This window comes from Onychomys torridus, chromosome 8 (assembly GCF_903995425.1).
Source record: "Onychomys torridus chromosome 8, mOncTor1.1, whole genome shotgun sequence".
Classification (NCBI taxonomy): Eukaryota; Metazoa; Chordata; class Mammalia; order Rodentia; family Cricetidae; genus Onychomys; species Onychomys torridus.
The window spans coordinates 58,969,949-58,990,618 of NC_050450.1; the positions used below are offsets into that span (position 1 = coordinate 58,969,949).

General features: G+C 50.2%; 1 protein-coding gene across 2 annotated transcripts in view; it reads left to right on the plus strand.

Moving 5' to 3' along the window:
• Kif1c (kinesin family member 1C) overlaps positions 1–20,670 on the plus strand; it is a 28,743-nt gene that overhangs the window by 4,913 nt on the left and 3,160 nt on the right. For both annotated transcript variants that reach the window (XM_036195559.1, XM_036195558.1), the window contains 15 exons: positions 25–136; positions 564–641; positions 802–867; positions 957–1,032; positions 1,726–1,804; positions 1,989–2,134; positions 3,453–3,619; positions 3,795–3,874; positions 3,965–4,040; positions 12,004–12,083; positions 13,172–13,266; positions 18,255–18,338; positions 18,829–19,015; positions 19,111–19,183; positions 19,961–20,575. In XM_036195559.1, coding sequence (XP_036051452.1) covers positions 25–136; positions 564–641; positions 802–867; positions 957–1,032; positions 1,726–1,804; positions 1,989–2,134; positions 3,453–3,619; positions 3,795–3,874; positions 3,965–4,040; positions 12,004–12,083; positions 13,172–13,266; positions 18,255–18,338; positions 18,829–19,015; positions 19,111–19,183; positions 19,961–20,575 — 2,014 coding nt within the window. The remainder of the gene's footprint in view (positions 1–24; positions 137–563; positions 642–801; positions 868–956; positions 1,033–1,725; positions 1,805–1,988; positions 2,135–3,452; positions 3,620–3,794; positions 3,875–3,964; positions 4,041–12,003; positions 12,084–13,171; positions 13,267–18,254; positions 18,339–18,828; positions 19,016–19,110; positions 19,184–19,960; positions 20,576–20,670) is intronic.

Genomic DNA, 20,670 nt, shown 5'->3' on the forward strand with positions numbered 1-20,670 from the left:
TATGACTTTTCCTTTCCACTCCAGAACTGTGGCTGCCACCAACATGAACGAGACCAGCAGCCGCTCCCATGCTGTCTTCACTATTGTCTTTACGCAGCGCTCCCATGACCAGCTCACTGGCCTGGATTCAGAAAAGGTAGGGACCACTCTCAGATGGTGTGATGGAGGGGGCTTGCACATTCCCTGCCCACCTGTGTTCGGGGGTGCCTCCTCAGGGCTTTCACAGCCCCCTCTGCTCTCCTGCTAGATAGTGTGTTAGAATCTGCTTGCTGGCTTGTCCTTAAAGGTTCTCAGGGCAGAGCTCAAGTCCCACTGCGTCCCTTGTCCTGGAACCAAGTGAACCTATAAATATCTGTAAGCGAATGAATGAACAAATGAATGAGTAGCCAGGTGTGGTGGTCGCCAAGTAGTCACTAGTATCTCATTTGTTTCCCTCTGTCTCCCCTACCCTCTGGGTTTCTCTAGCCTTTACTAAACACCCAGATTTCTGCTGGCTCTTTCCCTAATTCCCTTCCCATCCCTACCCACCCCAGCCACAACCTGCTTCTTTCCTCCAACCCCAGGTCAGTAAGATCAGCTTGGTGGACCTCGCTGGGAGTGAGCGGGCTGACTCCTCAGGGGCCCGGGGTATGCGGCTAAAGGTGAGGGTGCTTTGGAGGGATGGATGGAAGGAAGCCTTGGGGGCTGTGTAGGGAGGGAGGTTGCTGATCGTCCCCTAGGAACCCTTGCTGGCAAAGTGAGGGGACGTGGGTCTGATTGATAGAGGAAGGTCTCAATTCCACATTCCTCATCCTTTCTCAGGAAGGCGCCAACATCAATAAGTCTCTGACTACTCTAGGGAAGGTGATCTCAGCCCTGGCAGATTTGGTAAGCCCCAGGTCGGGAAGAGAAAAGTCTCAGGAAAAGAAGGCACAGGGAATGGCTCACCCTGATTATCTTCCCCTTTTATCCGTCAGCAATCAAAGAAGCGGAAGTCAGACTTCATCCCTTATAGAGACTCTGTGCTCACCTGGCTGCTCAAGGAGAATTTGGGTGAGGGGTGCCTTCCCCATCTTTGCTAACCTGCCATCATCTGCATCTGACAGACTCTTTGGGCACCCTTAGCATCTCTGATCTACTCACCCTTAGCATCTCTGATCATCTACTCACCCTTAGCATCTCTGATCATCTACTCACCCTTAGCATCTCTGATCATCTACTCACCCTTAGCATCTCTGATCATCTACTCAGTGTTGTCTCACTGTTTCCCCCGACCAAGGGGTCATCCTGTTAGGAAGTTTCCTGCGCTGACATCATGGCTACACCCTGCCAAACCAGGGACCTCACTGACCTGTTTACCCCTGACCCCAAATACTGCTGAGCCCATCTCCCACAGGCCTGTGACTGCTCACAGGCACCTGACCTCTCCCTGGCCTCACTTTTCCCTACATTGCTGGACTTCATGATCAGCTTCACAACTCTCAGCTCTGTCCTACCTCAGACACTGGCCTCTCAGACCTTTGTACCGGGGCTCCCTTGATTCATAACCCAGTCTAACTTTACTTGTTTATTATTACTTGAATATAGTTAGTTAATTGAGACAGGGTCTCCTGTGTCCCAGGCTGGCCTTGAACTCTCTCCTGCTTCCTCCTCCCGGGTCCTGGGTTTACAGTCATGCAGTAGCTCCAATATGACTTCTCTTAGGCTCCAGCTCACCTGTGGTTTTCCCATCCTCTCCATTCCTAGGTGGGAACTCACGCACAGCAATGATTGCAGCCCTGAGTCCTGCTGACATCAATTATGAGGAGACACTCAGCACGCTCAGGTGCGGTTTCAGCTTTGGTAGCATACCAAAAGTGCCGGGAACTCAGAGGTCAGTTAGTCATAGGGAGGGAGAGCCTCCAGCCTTGTCACAAGACTTGAGATCTGGGAAGGTGAGCAGGAAATGGATAGACAGACAGCAGGAGTCTCCTGGATCTGCTCTCAGCACTTGTATCTTTACTGCCCAGGTATGCAGACCGCACCAAGCAGATCCGATGCAATGCTGTCATCAACGAGGACCCCAATGCCCGGCTTATCCGAGAGCTGCAGGAGGAGGTGGCGCGTTTGCGGGAGCTGCTGATGGCCCAGGGGCTCTCAGCCTCTGCTCTAGGAGGTAGGGCTACTCGGGAGGGTCAGCCCCGTGAGGCCCCTTAGCTCACCCTGTCTCTCCTTTGCCTTTGCCCAGTCCTGGGCTGTGGGAAGGTCCATTCACCATTAAACCCTTTGTGCGTTCAATGATGTGGACACACATCTGAAGAAGACACTTACATCTTTTGATTTTCTGGAGCTGGGACAGACATAGTTTCTCAGGGAGACTCAAGACGGGTTTCTAGAATGAATAAATGGCAGATACAAGGAATATATAGCAAGTCATGAATTTATGTTCCACATAGGAAATTTAGAAGACATTGTGGGGAATGTGTCTTAGAGAAGTTCTTATAAAATTACCGACTCTTTTTTTCTTTTTTTTTTTTTGATCTCACTGTATGTAACCTTGACGTTTCTGTAGCCTAGTGGTTTTCAACCTTCCTTATGTTGCGACCCTTTAATACAGTTTCTCATGTTTTGGTGACCCTCGGCTATAAAATTATTTTGTTGCTACTTCGTAACTGTAATTTTGCTACTGTTAGGAATCGCAATGTAAATATCTGATATGCGACCCCCATGGGGGTCTCGACTCACAGATTGAGAACCACTGTTGTAGTCCCTCCTATCAGGCTGTCAAGTGCTGGGATTGCAGGCAAGAGCCACCATGCCTACCTTTGTTGTCTTAAGACAAGATCTCATTATATAGTCAAGATTACCATGCACTCACTATCCTCAGGCTTCCAGTTGTTAGGATCGAGGGCATGTGTCACTATGCCTGGAAACTTCAGGGTTTTAATCAACTGTAGCTTAATAGTCAACAATAGGATGGTTTCTAAATGTAGAGCTCAGCTTCGCTGGTAAGAATTAGTGTCCACGTGAGTGAGAAGACCCACAGTCCATGGTAACTGGATCAGGTCCTCACCTGTGTCTAGTCTTAAGGTCCGTATCACTGAGAATAGCGTGCTGAGGGGCACACTGGGAAGAACAGGAGTTCTTGGCAAGAGAAGGAGGGTAAGGTAGATGACTTGTCTCCTAGAGGAAAAGTGTGGCCTCTTCCACTAGGGGCAGAACCAAAAGAGCTAGGCACACGTGATGTGGGGCCTCTTCCGCTCAACACAGCCAAGAGCTTTCTGATGGTAGAAATCATTAACGGTGGAAAGAATGGCCAGCTTCACCCCATGAGGCTCTCCATCCCTGGGGTCCCAGCTGCTGTCATTGTCACTTAGGAGGGCCACCTCCCTGGTGGCAAGTGGCCCAGGCATCTCCTGCAGTTCTCTGTGGCCCCCTTGGCCTCCTTTTGTCTCAGTTCCATCTCAGCCTCCTTCTCCCTTCCTCCCCTCCAGGTCTGAAGGTGGAAGAAGGCAGTCCTGGAGGTGCTCTGTCAGCTGCATCCCCTCCCCCCGCCCCAGCTTCACCCTCGTCTCCTCCACACAATGGGGAGCTGGAGCCCTCCTTCTCCCCCAGTGCTGAGCCCCAGATTGGGCCTGAGGAGGCCATGGAGAGGCTGCAGGTGGGAAGTGAGGCTAACACTGGCGAGGGGTGGTGGTCTGGGCACCGCTCCAACTTTATCTCTCCAAAACTAAGGCTGAAGCAGTGGAGGGAGTCTCAAGATGTGGTCATCTCTGTGGGAGGTGTTGGTCCAGGGCTGTCCTGAACTTGCCTTCTGTCTGTCCTAATGTCCCCAGGAGACGGAGAAAATTATTGCCGAGCTGAATGAGACTTGGGAGGAGAAGCTTCGTAAGACAGAAGCCCTGAGAATGGAGAGGTATGAGGGGCCTGGGCGGATAGCTGGCACCTTTGCAGGACAAGGTCACAGGCAGCAGCGGTAAGGTTGATGTTTGCCTTTCCCTTACAGAGAAGCGTTGCTGGCTGAGATGGGCGTGGCTGTCCGGGAGGATGGTGGTACTGTGGGTGTCTTCTCTCCAAAAAAGGTGTGTGAAGGATTGGGCAGAGAAGCCTAGAGGAAGAGGGTTGGATGTGGTGTGGTGGAAGCCTTAACCCTCATCCTTAGCTCCTGTGCCTCTGCCTTGTCCCTTCATCTTTTTCCCATCCCCATCTTCTTCTGTCTGTGTTATGTGGTCATCTCTGCCTTCTCCAGCCATCAGATAGTCAGCTAGAGACGTCAGTGCTTAGTAAATGCTTGTGGCCAACTACTGATGGGTCCATTGAAGATGACAGTCCCTTCCCTTGAGGGACTGCAAAGCTTCGTAAAACCCAGCTCTTTACATGCATGTGTATAGGAGTACACGCATAGAATTAGTCTCAGGATTCACCGGGAGAGTGGCTTCTTCGGGAGAGAGGAGGAGGACCTGGGAAGTGCTGATACTGTGCATGTGCTATCTACCTGAAAAGTTAACTGAGCCAGGCTTGGTGGCACATGCCTTTAATCACAGTACTCAGGAGGCAGAGGCAGGCAGATCTATGTGATTTTGAGGCCAGCCTGGTCTACAGAGCGAGCACCAGGATAGCCAGGACTCTGTCACACCAAGAAACCCTGTCTTGAGAAACCCTGTCTCAAAAAAACAAACAAACAAAAAAAGGTTTTTGTTTGTTTTTTGGATATAGGGTTTCTCGATGTAGCCCTGGATGCCCTGGATCTTGCTCTGTAGACCAGCCTGGCCTCGAACTCTCAGAGATCTGCCTGCCTCTGCCTCCAGAGTGCTGAGATTAAAGAAAAGTATATTTTAAAAGGCTAACTAGGGAAGATGACTGGAAAAGAGATGGAGGAGTAAATGTGACCTTGGTTAGAAGTGTAGGAGGGTGGGTCTTCATTGGAAGCATCATGTGGCATGCAGCAGCTCAGGAAAGTCATTTGCAAACTGGAGCTTGAAAAAATGGGCACGACTTGGGTAGAGAGGGGTAGGGACAGTGTGAGGCTAGACAGACATAAAGCACGTTAGGCTACATGGGACTTAATGTGCCAGACAGGTAATGGGTGCATGGTAGAGCTTCGCTGAAGAGAAGGAAGCAAGGCAAGTGTTGTCAGGTCTAGGCCAGACAGTGGTGGCACACACCTTAATCCCAGCACTTGGGAGGCAGAGCGGAGGCAGGTGGGTCTCTGGGTTCGAGGCCATCTTGGTCTACATAGTAACTTCCAGGACAGCCAGGACTACACAGAGAAACCCTGTCTCAGAAATAAACAAACAAATACAGAGTGGTCAGGCCCAAATGGGCACAGAAATAATACTTAAAATACTTCACCAACTGGTACGAGACTGATCAATTAGAAGGAACACTGGCCATAAAAAGTCAGCACAGCTGCCAGATGTGGTGGCACATGCCTGTGATCTCAGCACCCGGGGATTGGGTGGCAGAGGTCAGAGGATCTCAAGTTCAGGGGCAGCCTGGGCTACATAGTGAGTTTAAAGTTAGTATGAGCTTTATAGTGAGATCCTGTCTCAAAAATAAAATAAAATAAAAGGCTGGCAGGGTGTGGTAGCACATGCCTTTGATCCCAGCACTTTGTGAGTTCAAGGCCAGCCTGGTCTGTGTAGTGAGTTTTAGAATAGTCAGAGCTATGTAGTGAGACCATGTCTAAAAAGAAAAAGAAGGCTGGAGTTCTAGTTCAGTGATAGAGTGTTTGGCTAGCACACTCAAGGCCCTGGGTTAAATTCTCAGCAGGAAAGAAGCATGAGGTAGAGATGGGGGGAGGGTGTCGGAACGACACAACAAAAAACAAGCCAGCATAGCTGACTAGTGTGTGCTGATGGAGGGATGATGTGGAAGCCAGTTTGAGCAGAGCAGGAACTTCCAGTCCCACCAGGAAACCAGCCTGTCCTGTCTGGTACAGGTGCAGAACAGGCCAGGCTCGGGTCCTAATTCAGATGTATTGCTCTGGCTGGTCAGTAGAGGTTCTGCAAAGCGGTGGTAGGCCTCTTACTGTTCTGTGAGGTCAAGACCATCTAGAAAATTCAGCAAGCAGGAATCATTGAGCTTTAATTACACATTTGCCTATATACATAACCTTACTAATTTTTGAGTTTTTTTTTTTTTTTTTATTTTATCTATCTATCTGTCTGTCTGTCTGTCTGTCTACCTACCTATCTATCTATCTCTTTATTTATTTTGGTTTTTCGAGACAGGGGTTTCTCTGTGTAGCTTTGGAGCCTGTCCTGGAACTTGCTCTGTAGCCTGGCTTTATTTTTATTTTTTGATGTGTTATGGGTGTTTTGCTTGCATGTATATATGTGTACCATGTGTATGCAGTACCTGAAGAGTTCAGAACAGGGCGTTGGGTCCCTGTGGGATAGGATTTATAGAAGATTATGAGTAGCCATGTGGGTGCTGGGAATCAAACTCCGAAGAGCAGTCAGTGCTCTTAACAGTTGCCAGACTTGGGCAGCAAGCAGCTTGACCCGCTGAGCCTCTCACTGGCTCTGGCTTCAGTCTTTTAACAACGGCGGTGTACCTTTCCATTTTAAAGGGTACTCAATTTTTTTCCCCTGGAGCCAGACTATTCTGTTGGATGAGGGCGATTTATTTATGTAAGCTTTCTACTGATAGGTATTTAATTGTTTTCACAGTCTCTGGTACTAAAATGATGCTATAATGGGTAGTCTTATAGATAGGTGTTAAAAGCTGGGCATGGTGGTACATGCCCATACTCTCAGTACTCAGGAGGCCGAGGCAGGAGAATTATCAGGAGTTTGAGATCAGCTAGGGCTACATAGACCCTATTCCCTCCCCGACCCCCAAACAAAAGATTGTTATCTGTAAAAGTAGACTCCTGGAAGTAGATATTTAGAGTAAAATGGTAGTCCTTTTATTTCATTTTATTTTTTAAGGCATAGTAGTTTTTGCTCTTCTAGGGGGGCCCGCCACCCAGCTCACAAATTTATACATGGAGGCTTATTTCATGAATGCCTGGCCTTAGCTTGGCTTAGTTTCTAGCCAGCTTTTCTTAAGTTTAAATTTATCCCGACTACCTTTTGCCTCTGGGCTTTTCTTGTTCTGGTCCTAATACCTTTCTTTGTTTCTTACTCTGACTGGCTGTGTAGCTGGGTGGCTGGCCCCTGGAGTCTCCCTCCTCCTCTGGCTCCTAGCTCTCTCTCCTTTCTCCTCCCAGATTTCTCCTTCTATCTCCTCTCTCTGCCCGCCAGCCACACCTCTCCTTTCTCCTGCCTCGCCATTGGCCATTCAGCTCTTTATTAGACCATCAGGTGTTTTAGACAGGCACAGTAACACAGCTTCACAGAGTTAAACAAATGCAAAATAAACAAAAGTAACACACCTTAAAATAATATTCTACTACACATGGTCTCTGTGTTGCCCTGGCTAGCCTGAATCTTAAAGGCTTTGGATTCACAGAAATCCACCTGCCTTTGTCTCCTGGGCACTGGGATTAAAAATGTGTGCCACTGGTCTGGCTATTTTAGTTTTGTTTATTCTTTTTTTTACAATGCTGGAGATTGAACCCATGGCCTTAATATACTAGTGTGTGTGTGTGTGTGTGTGTGTGTGTGTGTGTGTGTGTGTGTACACGTACATGCATGCACTCAAGTCCCAGAGGTGGAGGCCAGACATCTCTGTCTTTCTCAATCACTTCTCCACCTTTTTTTTTTTTTGAGACAGGGCCTCTGGGTAACTGTGGAGCTCACTAATTACTTAGACTGTCTGGGCAAACACCCTGAGGGTCCTCCTGCCTCTACCTCAACAGAGTGCTGGCATTAGAGACACATGGTGCTGTCCCTGGTTTTACATGGTTCTTGGAGATCCAAGCTCAGTTCCTCAGGCTTGCATGGCAGGCAGTTTACTGATCAAGCCGTGTCCTCCCCCCCCATGGCTTCTAATTTTATTCTCTATCTCAGAATCACTAAGCAGTTCAGGCTGGCTTTGGTTTTTTGTTGTTGTTGTTTTTATTTATTTTTATTCTTTAGTACCTTTATGTGTTTATTTATATTTATATAAATATAATTAGACATATTTATTTCAGATACTTATTTTAGATATTTTGAGACCAGAGACTCAGTCATTGCCTGTAGCTCAGGCTTGCCTGGAAGTCACTGTGTAGCCTGGGCTGCTTCACGCTCTGACTAACTGTAGTCCTCCATACTCGGTCTCCCAAGTTCTGGGATTACAGACATTAGCTACCACACCCAGCTGGGCTTTAAAATTTTCATGGAGAGACTGGCTAGGTGGCTCAGCAGCTAAAGGCACTTGCCCCCAAGCCTGAGGACCTGAGCTTGTGACCTACAGAGTAGGAGAGAGCTGACTCCTGAAAGTTGTCCTCTGACCTCCACACGTGCACTGGACCCTAGCGCACCTCACACATTTAATTAATAAACACGTATAGGTAAAAAGAAAAAAATTATCTATGTCGCTGAGGTACCCTCTGAAAATTACAACCAGGCCAATTTATTCTCCCAAGAGCAACCTGTAAGAGGCCCATTTTCCTTCATCACTCTGTCCCCACACCTGCTCCTTCTTCTTGTCAGTTTTTTTTTTTTTTTTTTTTAAGGTATATTTCATGTAGCTCAGGCTGGATTTGAACTGCTATAGCCCAGGTTGATCTTGAACTCACTGTGTAGTTAATGTTGGCTTCAACGCCCTGGTCCTTCAGCTCTCATCTCCCAAGTGTGACAGACACAGCCATGTGCCACCATTCCTGGCTTCCCTCTCTTCCTTCTTCCTTCCTTCCTTCCTTCCTCCCTCCCTCCCTCCCTCCCTCCCTCCCTCCCTCCCTCTCTCTCTCTCTCTCTTTTTCTTTTTTGGTTTTTCAAGACAGGGTTTCTCTATGTAGTTTAGGTGCCTGTCCTGGATCTCACTCTATAGACCAGGCTGGCCTCGAACTCACAGAGATCCACCTGCCTCTGCCTCCCGAGTGCTGGGACTGAAGGTGTGCACCACCACTGCCCGGCCCTCATACCTTTCAATACCTTCTGTGGATCAGACTTCGTTGGTGTGATTGGTGAACAGGAGTCTTGGGATAGTTCGTTTGTACTGTCCTAGGTGGAGAGATGAACATTTCTCAGACGTTTAAAAGACAGGAGCTGTGAGACTTACTGGCAGAACGGGTTTGGTAGGGCTGGCTATAACATAGGAATGGTTAGGTAAAGCTGTAGTTTGTCTTGGACAAAGAATGTTAGAGAAAACCTCCTCTTGCTGGGACCCCTGTTACCAAGCCCCAGGACTTCCTCAATCAGTGATTTTCAAATGGGAGTTTCCTTCTCAAGGGCTGGTGTCTGGTGGGGGTGGGTGTGGGTGGGCAGGACCTCCCTCCCCTCAGCTGGCACTGGTTGGCTCCTTGCTTATCTGCTTGATATCCTAGGCTTCTAGATAAGGTTTCACGTGAACAAAGAGTTCCTGGGCTGAGCAGAAATTGAAAAGCACTGCCCCAAATCATGTTCCCTCTCTCTAGGGATAGATCACTTTCCTCTTCCAGAGCCCATCAGTGTCCGCCAGCCCCAGGACAGGGCTGACACCACAGTGTAGGAAGGAGACAGAGTGTCCCTTGAGGCAGTTGTGGCACCAGCAGCTGTGAGGTGACAGGGAGAAGCAGGCGGGTATTCTGGACACAGTCCTGGGCTCACACTGCAGGGTGGATCCCAGAGAGCCTCAGGCCTCTGCGCCTAGCTGTTTGGTCTCCATGCCCTGTGCTGTTGGCCCTCCATGCCCTGTGCTGTTGGCCCTCCATGCTTCTGCCTAACCGTTACCTTCTGGAACCTTTCTGCCTTTTCTACATGTCAGCGCCTTCCTTGTTCCCCCAGACCCACCCCATACTGCCTTTCCCATCAAGTTCTCCAGAGCCGGGAGCTCCCCTAGCTGCCATTTGGCTCTCTTTGCATGTGAGTTTCTGCAGAATAGTGCAAGGGTCGACTCCCTGGGAACAAGTCAGTGAGCAAATAATCCAGGCCAGGGTGTGAGAAAGTCAACAGTTTCTGTGAGGCACTCCCCCCTCCCCCCCTTTTTTTTAGATAGGACCTCACTATGTATCTTTAGATGGCCTGGAACTTACTCTATAGATCAGGCTGGCCTCTAGCTCAGAGATTGAGATCCGCTTGCCTCTTCCTCCTGAGTGCTGGGATTAAAGGCATGACCGTGCCCAGGTCATTTTTCCCATTTGTAATGAGTGGTATTTCCACACCAAGTCTTGCCTCCCCAAGTTGGCTCTGATTTCCCGACCGGACAGCCAACCATGACTGTATCTGACTCATCCCTGTCCCACCCAGAACCTCCCTCCCTGAGGTGAGTTAGAAAGCTTGTAGAGTGGAGGCTTCCTTGGCTGGAGGGCTTAGGAAAGCTTCATGGAAGTGGCATTTGAGACAGACCCAGAAGGACATGTAGTCAGTGATTTGGGGAGGTGGGAGTGTGGGCGGAGATGGTAAATAGGCTGTGCTGGGGAGTAGGGCATGGCGGGGCCAGCAGCTTCCTCCCCAAGTGGGGGTGGTGGTGGTGCAGAAGGCCTGTTTTTGGAGTGTTCAGCTGTGCGCTGGGCACAGAGTTGGGGAAGGACCCTCAGAAGGGTTTGGACAGGTGGGATGGGACTCTGATATGGAGGAGGCCCAGGGAAGCCAGAATGTCAAACAGCTCAAGTCAGGTGGGAATGTCAGCTGAGAGGTCTCTGGGAAAACACTGACATGGCCATCCAGTAGTGTGGCTAGAAGGCCAGGAAACCTGAAGTCCTTCAGGTCTGAAGAGGGACGGTGGGGAGGGGGAGGGGCGCAGCCATAGGGAAGGGTCTCTTATGGAGTGGCAGCATGTGCCCTAGAAGAGTGTAGAGGGAGCAGGTTCGGTGTGCTACCCAGAGGTGCATACTTGGGGAGGGCAGGGATGATGTAAGAAAGACAACCGATAAGGTGCCGTGGAGGAAGGGAGTGGGTTGTATTTCCAGCACAAAGCAACATGGTGGTCAGCCAGGTGTTTAGAGCAGATTTCATGCTGAGATAGCCGGACGCCGAGAAACTGTTGGATGCTCTTGGTCTGGGAGGCTGTGGGCAGGGATAGTTGTAGGAGTAAGTGATCCTGGCCTTAGGTGAGTAGGTTCAAGAAGGGAAATGGCTAGGGTAGGAGAGAGTAGGCTGCAAGAAACACATTTTCTTGTTTTGTTTGTTTATAGACAGGGCCATGCTATATACCCCAGCCTGTCCTGGAACTTGTAACCCTCTTGCCCCTGCCGACTGAGTGCTGGAATTATAGGTATACACACCATGCTTGACTCTTTTTTCGTGGGGTGGGGAGGGCAGTTCAAGACAGGGTTTCTCTGTGTAGCCATGGCTGTCCTGGAGCTCGCTCTGTAGACCAGACTGGCCTCAAACTCAGAGATTCTGGCCTGCCTCTGTCTCCAGAGTGCTGGGATTAAAGGCATGTGCCACCACTGCCTGGCCCATGCTCAACTCTTGTTTGATTTTAAAATGGAAAGTGACACTTAGTTTTTAAATTATTGAAAGTAGTCTGTGCTCACAGAAATTCAAGGTGTAATGGAAGGTGGGGTACACCAGTCCCCGACCTAGCCCCTTCTCTTACTCTCTGGAGGTTGTAAGGTAGATTTTGTCGGAAGAAGTGATGGGCCTGGGGAACAGAAAGGACACAGGGAAAATGGTGGTGCAGGTGGAATCCGAGGCGTCTAGTCAGGGAGTCTGGGTGCCTACAAAGAGACAGGCTTCAAGGCAGGTTGCTGACTAGAGGGCGGGGTGGGTGGCGAGGATGGCTTTCCCAGCCTGGTTGTGAGGAGAAGATGCCTGTGTGAGAGCTGGGAACCAGAGATGCTCCTCAGGATAGGATAGAGAGCGGAGACAAACACCCCTGTACCCCACCTCTGTGAGAGCAGGATGAGCGGTGGCGGGACCAAAACCAGAGAGCTGTCTGCTCCTACCCCCTTGCTCCCTTCCCGTCTGTGGCCGCTCTTGCTGGTTATTAGGAGCCTTCGGCCCTGACCACCTCTCCCTCTACCCACAGACTCCCCACCTGGTAAATCTGAATGAGGACCCCTTGATGTCTGAGTGTCTTCTCTACCACATCAAAGATGGTGTCACCAGGTAAATACACTTAATGGTCTTCAGGGTGGCCTCCCCGTTCAGGGTGTGACTGCAGAAGGACTGACACATTGATCATCGTGATTCTCCTTTCCTGGTGGCCATTGGGATACTCCAGATCTTTGGACAGCTGCCTCTTTGGTCGCTCTTTCTGCTGTCTTCTCTTTTCAAAGATCTTATTTTTTATTTATACGTATGTGACTATATCAGTGAATGCCACATGTGTGCAGGTGTGCCCACAGAGGCCGAAAGAGGACATTGGCTCCCCTGGAGCTGCAGTTATGGGTGGTTGTGAGCTGCCTGGCATGGGTGCTGGAAACCACACTTAGGTCCTCTGCAAGAGCAATGCATGATCTTTCTTAACCACTGAGCCATCTCTCTACTCCCCTCCCCACCCCCCCCCCCCCCCCCCCCACCCCGCTTTCTGAGACAGGGCCTTGCTTTGTGGCCCAGGCTAACCTCAGATTCAAACCCTCCTGTCTGAACCTCCCAGACACTGAGATCATGGGTGTGCACGCCCAGCTCCTTTCCCATCTTGACAAACTGTTGAGACGCCCCCCGATCAGCAGCCAGTCTTCAGCCGTGGTGGGGATGGTTCCTGGGCGAAGAGCGCTTACTGGGGCAGAAGAACTGCTGGGAAGCAGACTGCTGCTTCCTTGGCCCTGTCACCATCCCTTGGCAGTCCTCGCTGAGACCATGGGGGAAGGGAAAAGGGAACCTTGACTTTGTAGGCTCTGGGGTTGAGCCAGGTGGTGTGAAGAGCTGCTGATAACCAAACCCCAGGGCTCAAAGCCTCCTACAGTGAAAGGCGTAATGATGCCCACCCACACCAGGCTGGCATTTCCCCTTTGCTGCATAATGTGCAGATGTAGGACATGGTCTTAAGGATCAGGGATGCCTGGGCTCAAATCCCAGCTTCCCTGTTGCTTAGCTGCATGATCTTGGCAAGTTCCTCTCCCTGAACCCCGGCTTCCTTGTCTGTGCAATGAGAATGGCACTGGACTCACTGATTTGGATGAGCTGGTGGTACTCAGGAGGCACTCGGCGGAATACCGAATATGCTTAGCACATGTTGGCCGTTGCTCCCCCAGGGTTGGCCAGGTAGATGTGGACATCAAGTTGACTGGACAGTTCATCCGGGAGCAACACTGCCTCTTCCGCAGCATCCCCCAGCCTGACGGAGAAGGTAATGGCTGGGAGGTGAGAGTGGAGTGGCTAAGATGTGGGGCGGGAGCGTCCTGTGTTCCACACACGGAGTCCTGAGCCTGGGACTGGGAAATGAGCCATACACAGGAGGGGTGTGTCCTCTCCCTCCAAAGCTCACGGGTTCGCAGTGTGTGGGTGGAGGGCTGGCTCTGTGCTTGGCTGGGGAGCAACTGGAGTCTTGAGACACAAGTCGCACATTGCTGTTCACTGGAGAGGGAGTTGGGTGATGAGGAAACAGACATATTGCCTTCCTTGATACCTTTTTCCCCTCCGAGAGCACTGTGGTTCTTGTGTTTGAAACCTGTATCTGTTTCAATGGGAAATCTGAATTTGTCTCTGTGGGAGATGAGTTGATGCAGCTGTGTTGACAAAGGTTTCTGAGAACTAAGAGACCTAGGTGTCTCTGTGGTTCCAAAGCTTTTGGGAACTTTTGCCCTTAATGTAATCGTAAAGCTTTTAAGAATCCCAGGCTCTAGTTAGGCGTGGTCTCACACGCCTTTAACCCCAACATTCAGGGAAGCAGAAGCAGGAGAATCTCTGTGAGTTCGAGGCCAGCCACATCTACGTAGCAAGTTCCAGGACAGTCGGGGCTACAAAGAGAGATTCTGTCTTAAAAAAAAAAAAAAGCCAACCAAACAAAAAAAGAACCCCAGGTTCTGAGGGTGAAGCTTGTTTGGCATAGCAACAAGACATTGTACAGTTTAGAGTGTTTGGTTTATGCTGTTGGGGATTGAACTCAGGGTGTCACCTATATGCCCTCTGGACAAGCAGTGGAGCCCTGAGCCCTGTGCACTACCAAGGAGTCCTTAGCTCCAGTGCATTTCTGTTTACTTAGGGTTCTCTCTGCATAGGCCAGATTGACCTCAAACTCTTAATTCTGTTCCCTCAGCCTCCCAAAACTGAGATTACAGGCTCTGTACCTGGCTTTCAGCACTCTTTATGTGTAAGTGTGGTGTGTGTGTGTGTTTGTATGGGTATATGTGTGGGAGTATGCATATGTGTGTGTGGTGAGTTCATATTGACCTTAGTTGTCCTCCTTAATCATTTTTCCACCTTCTTTCTTTTTTTGAGATGGGGTCTCTCAGTGAACCTAAAAGCTCACTGATATAGACAGGGTGGCCAATGGGCCCCAAACATCCACCTTCTGTACTTCCCCAGCCCTCTGGTTACATCAGCCAGCTCTTATATAGATACCAGGATACAGAACTCAGGTCCACATGCTTGTGCAGGAGGCACTAAAGATAAGCCAGAGAAATGGATGTGCACTTGCCTGAAGTCCCAGCCACGTGAGAGGCAGAGGCAGGAGGGTCACTTGAGCCCAGGAGTTTGGTGCCAACCTCAGCAGTGTGTAGAGACTGCGTTAAAAAGAAGAAGAAGAAAACGCCAATCATGTGGTTCACAGCTCAGGTTTAAGACATTCAGTTTCTGTTTGGTTCAGGGTCAGCAGATTGACGCAGTTGTTCTGGTCTAGTTCAGGTCCCCAGTGGTGAACAAGTGCTTCCTGCGTTCGGGGCTGAAAGCTGTTGAATCAGTTCAGATCAGTGAGTTATTGCCAAGTTCCTGTTCTGTGGTTATCTCATGCCATAGGCCTGGGGAGGGAGATATTACAGTATGTGAGACCTTGTGGGGCAATCCCGTGTTCCAGGAGTGCATAGCGTGTTGGAAGTGACAGGTAGAGCATGGATAAGACTTAGTAAACCACAGTAAAAAACAGCCAGCTTTTCTGTGTCCCAGAGGTAGGCTGTAAAGGTTTAAAACGTCTGAGCTGTTGTTCTTACAACACTTAGACATGACTAGAGACAGACAGAAGATGCAGACATCAGGGACATGCAGTAGTATCTACTGACAGTCTATTTTTCTCTTTGAATTGTCTCCCTCAGCTCCCATGTGACAGACACAGCAGAGGCTCTCGGGTTAGGTAATTTGCCCTAGAAAACAGCAGAATGGGATCCCAGCACAGATTGATGGTTTCGGGGGCTATGCCCTTAGTTGCCAGATTCCTGCAGGTTAAGGCACCGGGAACAGAGGGCTGGGGATGTGGCTGAGGTGGAGGAGTGCTCGTGTACTATGTGTGAAACCGTGAGTTCGCGCTTCAGTACTGCACACAGCCGAGGGTGGTGGCATATGCCTGTGATCCCAGCACCCGGGGGTGGGAGGTGGGGGTCTGTGGAGAGCAGAAAACCAGGACATCCTCCCTGTCTCGAGAAGGAGTAGCAAAGAGTAGCTCCGACCAGCCTGCAGCAGCCACCTCACCTGGTCCTGTTTCCGTTCTGTAACCCCACACCTGTTCCCATCCTTTAGAGAAATCTTTAGGGTATCTGCTTTTAAAAATTGTTAGGGGGCTGGAGAGATGCTCAGTGGTTAAGAGCACTGGCTGCTCTTCCAGAGGACCTGGATTCAGTTCCCAGCCCCCACATGGCAGCTCACAACTGTCTGTAATTCCAGTTCCAGGGACCCAACACTCATAGCACAACACCAATGCACATAAAATAAAAGTAAATACATTTTAAAAAAATTGTTAGAATTGCTGGGCAGTGGAGACAGGCAGGCGGATCTATGTGAGTTTGAGGCCAGCCTGGTCTACAGAGTGAGTTCCAGGACAGCCAAGGCTACACAGAGAAATCCTGTCTCAAGTCACCTCCACTCCAAAAAAAAATTACTGTTTAGTTATCCTGTTTAAATATTATATTTATTTAGTGTGTGGCACACACACACACGCGCACGCGCACACATATTTACACGTGCACATGTGCGTGGCAGGCAGAGAACAGCTTTCAGGAGTCAGTTTTCCCCTTTTACCTTGTGACTTGGAGGGACTGAACTTGAAATATTGGGCACAGCAGCAAACACCTGTACCTGGTGAGTCATCTCCCTGGCCTTGAATTATCCTCTCTCCCATCTGCCTCAGCAGCCAGGTTAAGGTCTGTGAGAGCAGGGATTTGGAGTTTTTTTTTATCTTTTTTACCTGACATATAGTAGGAACATAATGTTTGTGAAATTAATGGATATGTTTTGGGCCATGGTGATATAAAAGTAAGGTAGGCTACCGCCCACCTCATGTCTGTTGGCCTCAGACACACAGTGATGCTCTTAGGTGTGTCAGCTAAGTGACCCATCATGCATCAGCTGGGAATTTCCACCCTCACGGAAACCTTGCCTGTCCGCTGTCGTTAGGCTGGGCTTTGTAGTGCCTCAGCCCTTTCTCTGCATCAGTAGACGACTGTTTACTGTAGTCTGTCGGATGCTACAGTTAGTCCTTGTTCACGTTTCTCTATTACTTTTAGTGTAAATAATGAAAAGAACAAGTTGGGCTGAGAGTCAGGCTTGGTGGCGCACGCCTTTAATTCCAGCACTTGGGAGGCTGGGGCAGGCGGACCTCTGAGTTTGAGGCTCAACTGGTCTACAGAGGGAGATCCAGGACAGCCAGAAGTACATAGTGAGACCATGTCTCAAAATTAAAAAGTTAGGCAGAGGATATAGTTCAGTAGTAGAGCCCTAAATTCCATCTCTTGTCTGTCTGTCTCTGTCTCTGTCTCTCTCTCACACATACACACAGAGTAAATAAATGGTAAAAACTCTAAACATGGTGGCACATAGCTTTAATCCCAGCCCCCAGGAGGCTAGAGGCAGGTGGATCTCTGTGAGTTCAAGGCCAGCCTGGTCTGCAAAACAAGTTCCAGGACAACCAACGCTGTTACACAGAGAAACCCTATCTTGAAAACCCAAATAAATAAATAGTCATGTTTGCATATTATGATTATTATATTTTCAACTACTCTGTGAATAAAGACTTCATTATTCCAATCTATAGAAAATCTCCAAAGTTAGGTAATTTGCTGAGTGTCTCTGGCTCAGGAGTCATAGATACTGATACCAGGTCTTTGGAACTTGTGGGTCCTCCAGTGGAAATAGAGTACCATTTTTTCTTTTCTTTTTTTTTTTTTTCAGAGCTGAGGACCGAACCCAGGGCCTTGCGCTTGCTAGGCAAGCACTCTACCACTGAGATAAATCCCCATTTTTTTCTTTTCTTTTTGGTTTGTTGAGACAGAGTTTCTTGGTGTAGCCATGGCTATAGCCTAGAACTCTCTCTGTACACGAGGCTGGCCTCAAGCTCAGAGATCTGCCTGCTTCTACCTCCTAAGTACTGGGATTAAAGGAGTGCGCCACCACTGCCTGGTTTGTCTTTGTATTTTTGAGGCAGGGTCTTACTTTGTAGCCCAGGCTGCGCTCAAACTCACTGCATAGTTTAGGCTAGCTAACCTTAAATTCTCAGCAGTCATTCTGCCTCAGCCTCCTAAATAATGGGTATTTAGATGTGTGGCACCATATCTAGCTGGAGTTGGGTTAATCTTATTTTATCCTATATTAGCTGTGACTTGAGAAGATTAATCAGATGAGAGCCATTTATAAGGTGTATCAGGCAGAGTGCCTCCTGGAGGCATCCAGGCCTGACTAGGGATAACGTTAATGGAGACATCCAGGACTAGGGATAATGTTAATGGAGACATCCAGGACTAGGGATAAAGTTAATGGAGACATCCAGGACTAAGGATAATGTTAAATGGAGACATCCAGGACTAGGGATAACGTTAATGGAGGCATCCAGGTCTGACTAGGGATAGTTAATGGGTAGGAATGGACACATGGAAGGCAGAGTGATGGGGCCTCTGTCCAGTCGACTGTGGTTAGAGAAGGCTTCTGAGAATGATCATTTCTAAGCTGTGGTTAGGGAGCATGGTGGTGGGTCAGTGGGCGCCACTGCAGAGGCTTCTGGGAGTCATCGTAGGGTCTCTAACCCTCCTTCTGCTCTTCTTTTCCTGTGCTGTCTGCCACCAGAGGGGCTGTGGCACCCCCGCAGGTACTGGGGGTGGAACCGGTGGTGCATGCGTGCTTTGGGGGTGAGACAAGGTGGGAATCCGACCATAGCACAGCGTTTTGAGTCTAATCCCCTTCCTCCCCTCCACTCAGTGATGGTCACATTGGAGCCTTGTGAAGGAGCTGAGACCTATGTCAATGGGAAGCTTGTGACGGAGCCGCTGGTGCTGAAGTCAGGTAGAAGACGTGTCGCAGAGGCTGGGGACATAGCTCAGAGGTAGAGCGCTTGCCTAGCATGCGCAAGGCCCTGGGTTCAGTTCCCAGTATCATACACACACAAAAAGAGATGTACAGAGTACAGGTGTGGGACATGGCCTTTGTAGAAAGTGCTAGCTAGGGCAGGGCTTTCTGGGCACCTTGGGATAGATGGGAAAGAGCATGGACGTAGGAAGGGGCCTGCAGGACAGACTAAGGAGGGAAGTCTTGGTTCTCTTGCTCCCCTGGGGACATGGGAAGAGGATGCCTTGTCCTCCAGCAGCTCACCTTAGTAAGCAGGTGCTTCCTGGGGTCAACAAAGGTGTGTTGATTCCAACTGCTTCCAGCTTTGGTGCATGAAGGACAAAGGTTGTCAGGTCCCCTGGAATCAAGGGCAAGATCTGTGCTTGGACCTGGGGATGGTTTGCCACTGTGGGTGAGCAAGTCTACTCTCCCCTCTTCCCATTTCCAGGAAACAGGATCGTAATGGGCAAGAACCACGTTTTCCGCTTCAATCACCCTGAGCAAGCACGGCTCGAACGAGAACGAGGGGTCCCCCCACCCCCAGGACCTCCCTCCGAGCCCGTGGACTGGAACTTTGCTCAGAAGGAGCTGCTGGAGCAGCAAGGCATAGATATCAAGCTGGAGATGGAGAAGAGGTGTGAGGGGGTCCCCCACAGGTCTCTCTAAGCCATGGGACCCCACCGAGTAGCTCCAGAGACCCTCACAGCTTCTTCCCTCTGTCTGACTCCAGGCTGCAGGACCTGGAGAATCAATACCGGAAAGAGAAGGAAGAGGCTGACCTTCTGCTGGAGCAGCAGCGCCTGGTGAGGGGCTGCCTTGGGCACAGCCGGGTGGGCGGAGCTGGAGAAGGGCAGCTGGGGGCACAGATGGGTGGGCGGAGCTGGAGAAGGGCAGCTGGGGACATAGACGGGTGTGAAACTAGAAGAAAACATTGCCATGTACAGGGAACTAACACTCCAGTTGATGGGGCTCCCTAGACTCCAGTGACCCTGGGCCCCTTCAGATCACTTCCAAGTACCATTATTCACGTAGGATGGTTCCTTAAATGGACTTTTAAGTGTTTAATCTCATCATGAGAGTAATACATACTCATTTGCTGCCTTATGATGGTACTGTCAGCGACAGACCGTGTATACAGGGGTGATCCTATGAGATCATATCAGCGATGGCCAGTGACAGACCGTGTATACAGGGGTGGTCCTATGAGATCATATCAGCAAGTAATGTGTAGCTACCTTGATTTGCGTCAGTTGGTGTGTGGCGCTCACATGATAAGATCACTTTCGGACGCGTTTCTCAGAACACATCTCTGTATTTAAGTGGCACATGACCATATATGCACAAAACCCCCGACTCGATTAACTGCCCCTGCTCCTTAGTCTTGCCAGCTGCTGTTGTGAGTGGTTCATCCATCAGACATAGCTTTGCTGTCCAGACCAGTCCCTGCAAAGGACGCAGTTCCTAAGAGGTAGCAAGGGTCTTGAGGCCAGGCACACTAACGGGGTGTCTTCCGTGTCTTTGGGACAAGAGTGGCCTCTGAGGTGTCCTTAGCCCCCCTCCTCTCCTCTCTCTGGCCCCAGTACGCGGACTCTGACAGTGGAGAAGACTCTGACAAGCGCTCTTGTGAGGAGAGCTGGCGGCTGATCTCCTCCTTGCGCGAGCAGCTGCCCCCTACCACAGTCCAGACCATTGTCAAGCGCTGTGGCCTGCCCAGCAGTGGCAAGCGCAGGGCCCCTCGCAGAGTCTATCAGATCCCCCAGCGGCGGAGGCTGCAGGGCAAAGACCCCCGATGGGCCACCATGGCCGACCTGAAGATGCAGGCCGTCAAGGAGATATGCTACGAGGTGGCCCTGGCCGACTTCCGTCACGGACGAGCAGAAATCGAGGCCCTGGCTGCCCTCAAGATGAGGGAGCTGTGTCGCACCTATGGCAAGCCCGAGGGCCCCGGTGATGCCTGGAGAGCCGTGGCCAGGGATGTGTGGGATACTGTGGGTGAAGAGGAAGGAGGTGGAGGTGGTGGAGGTGGCGGTGAGGAAGGAGCCCGTGGGGCAGAGGTGGAAGACCTCCGGGCTCACATCGACAAGCTGACAGGAATTCTCCAGGAGGTGAAACTGCAGAACAGCACCAAGGACCGCGAGCTGCAGGCCCTGCGGGACCGGATGCTCCGCATGGAGAGGGTCATCCCGCTGACACAGGTAGGAAAAGCCTGCCAGCCACGGCCTCCTCTTCCTCCAGCTCTGGGTTGCCTTTTAGGATCCTGCCACTTGCTTCTCATATCCCAGCTTCCTTC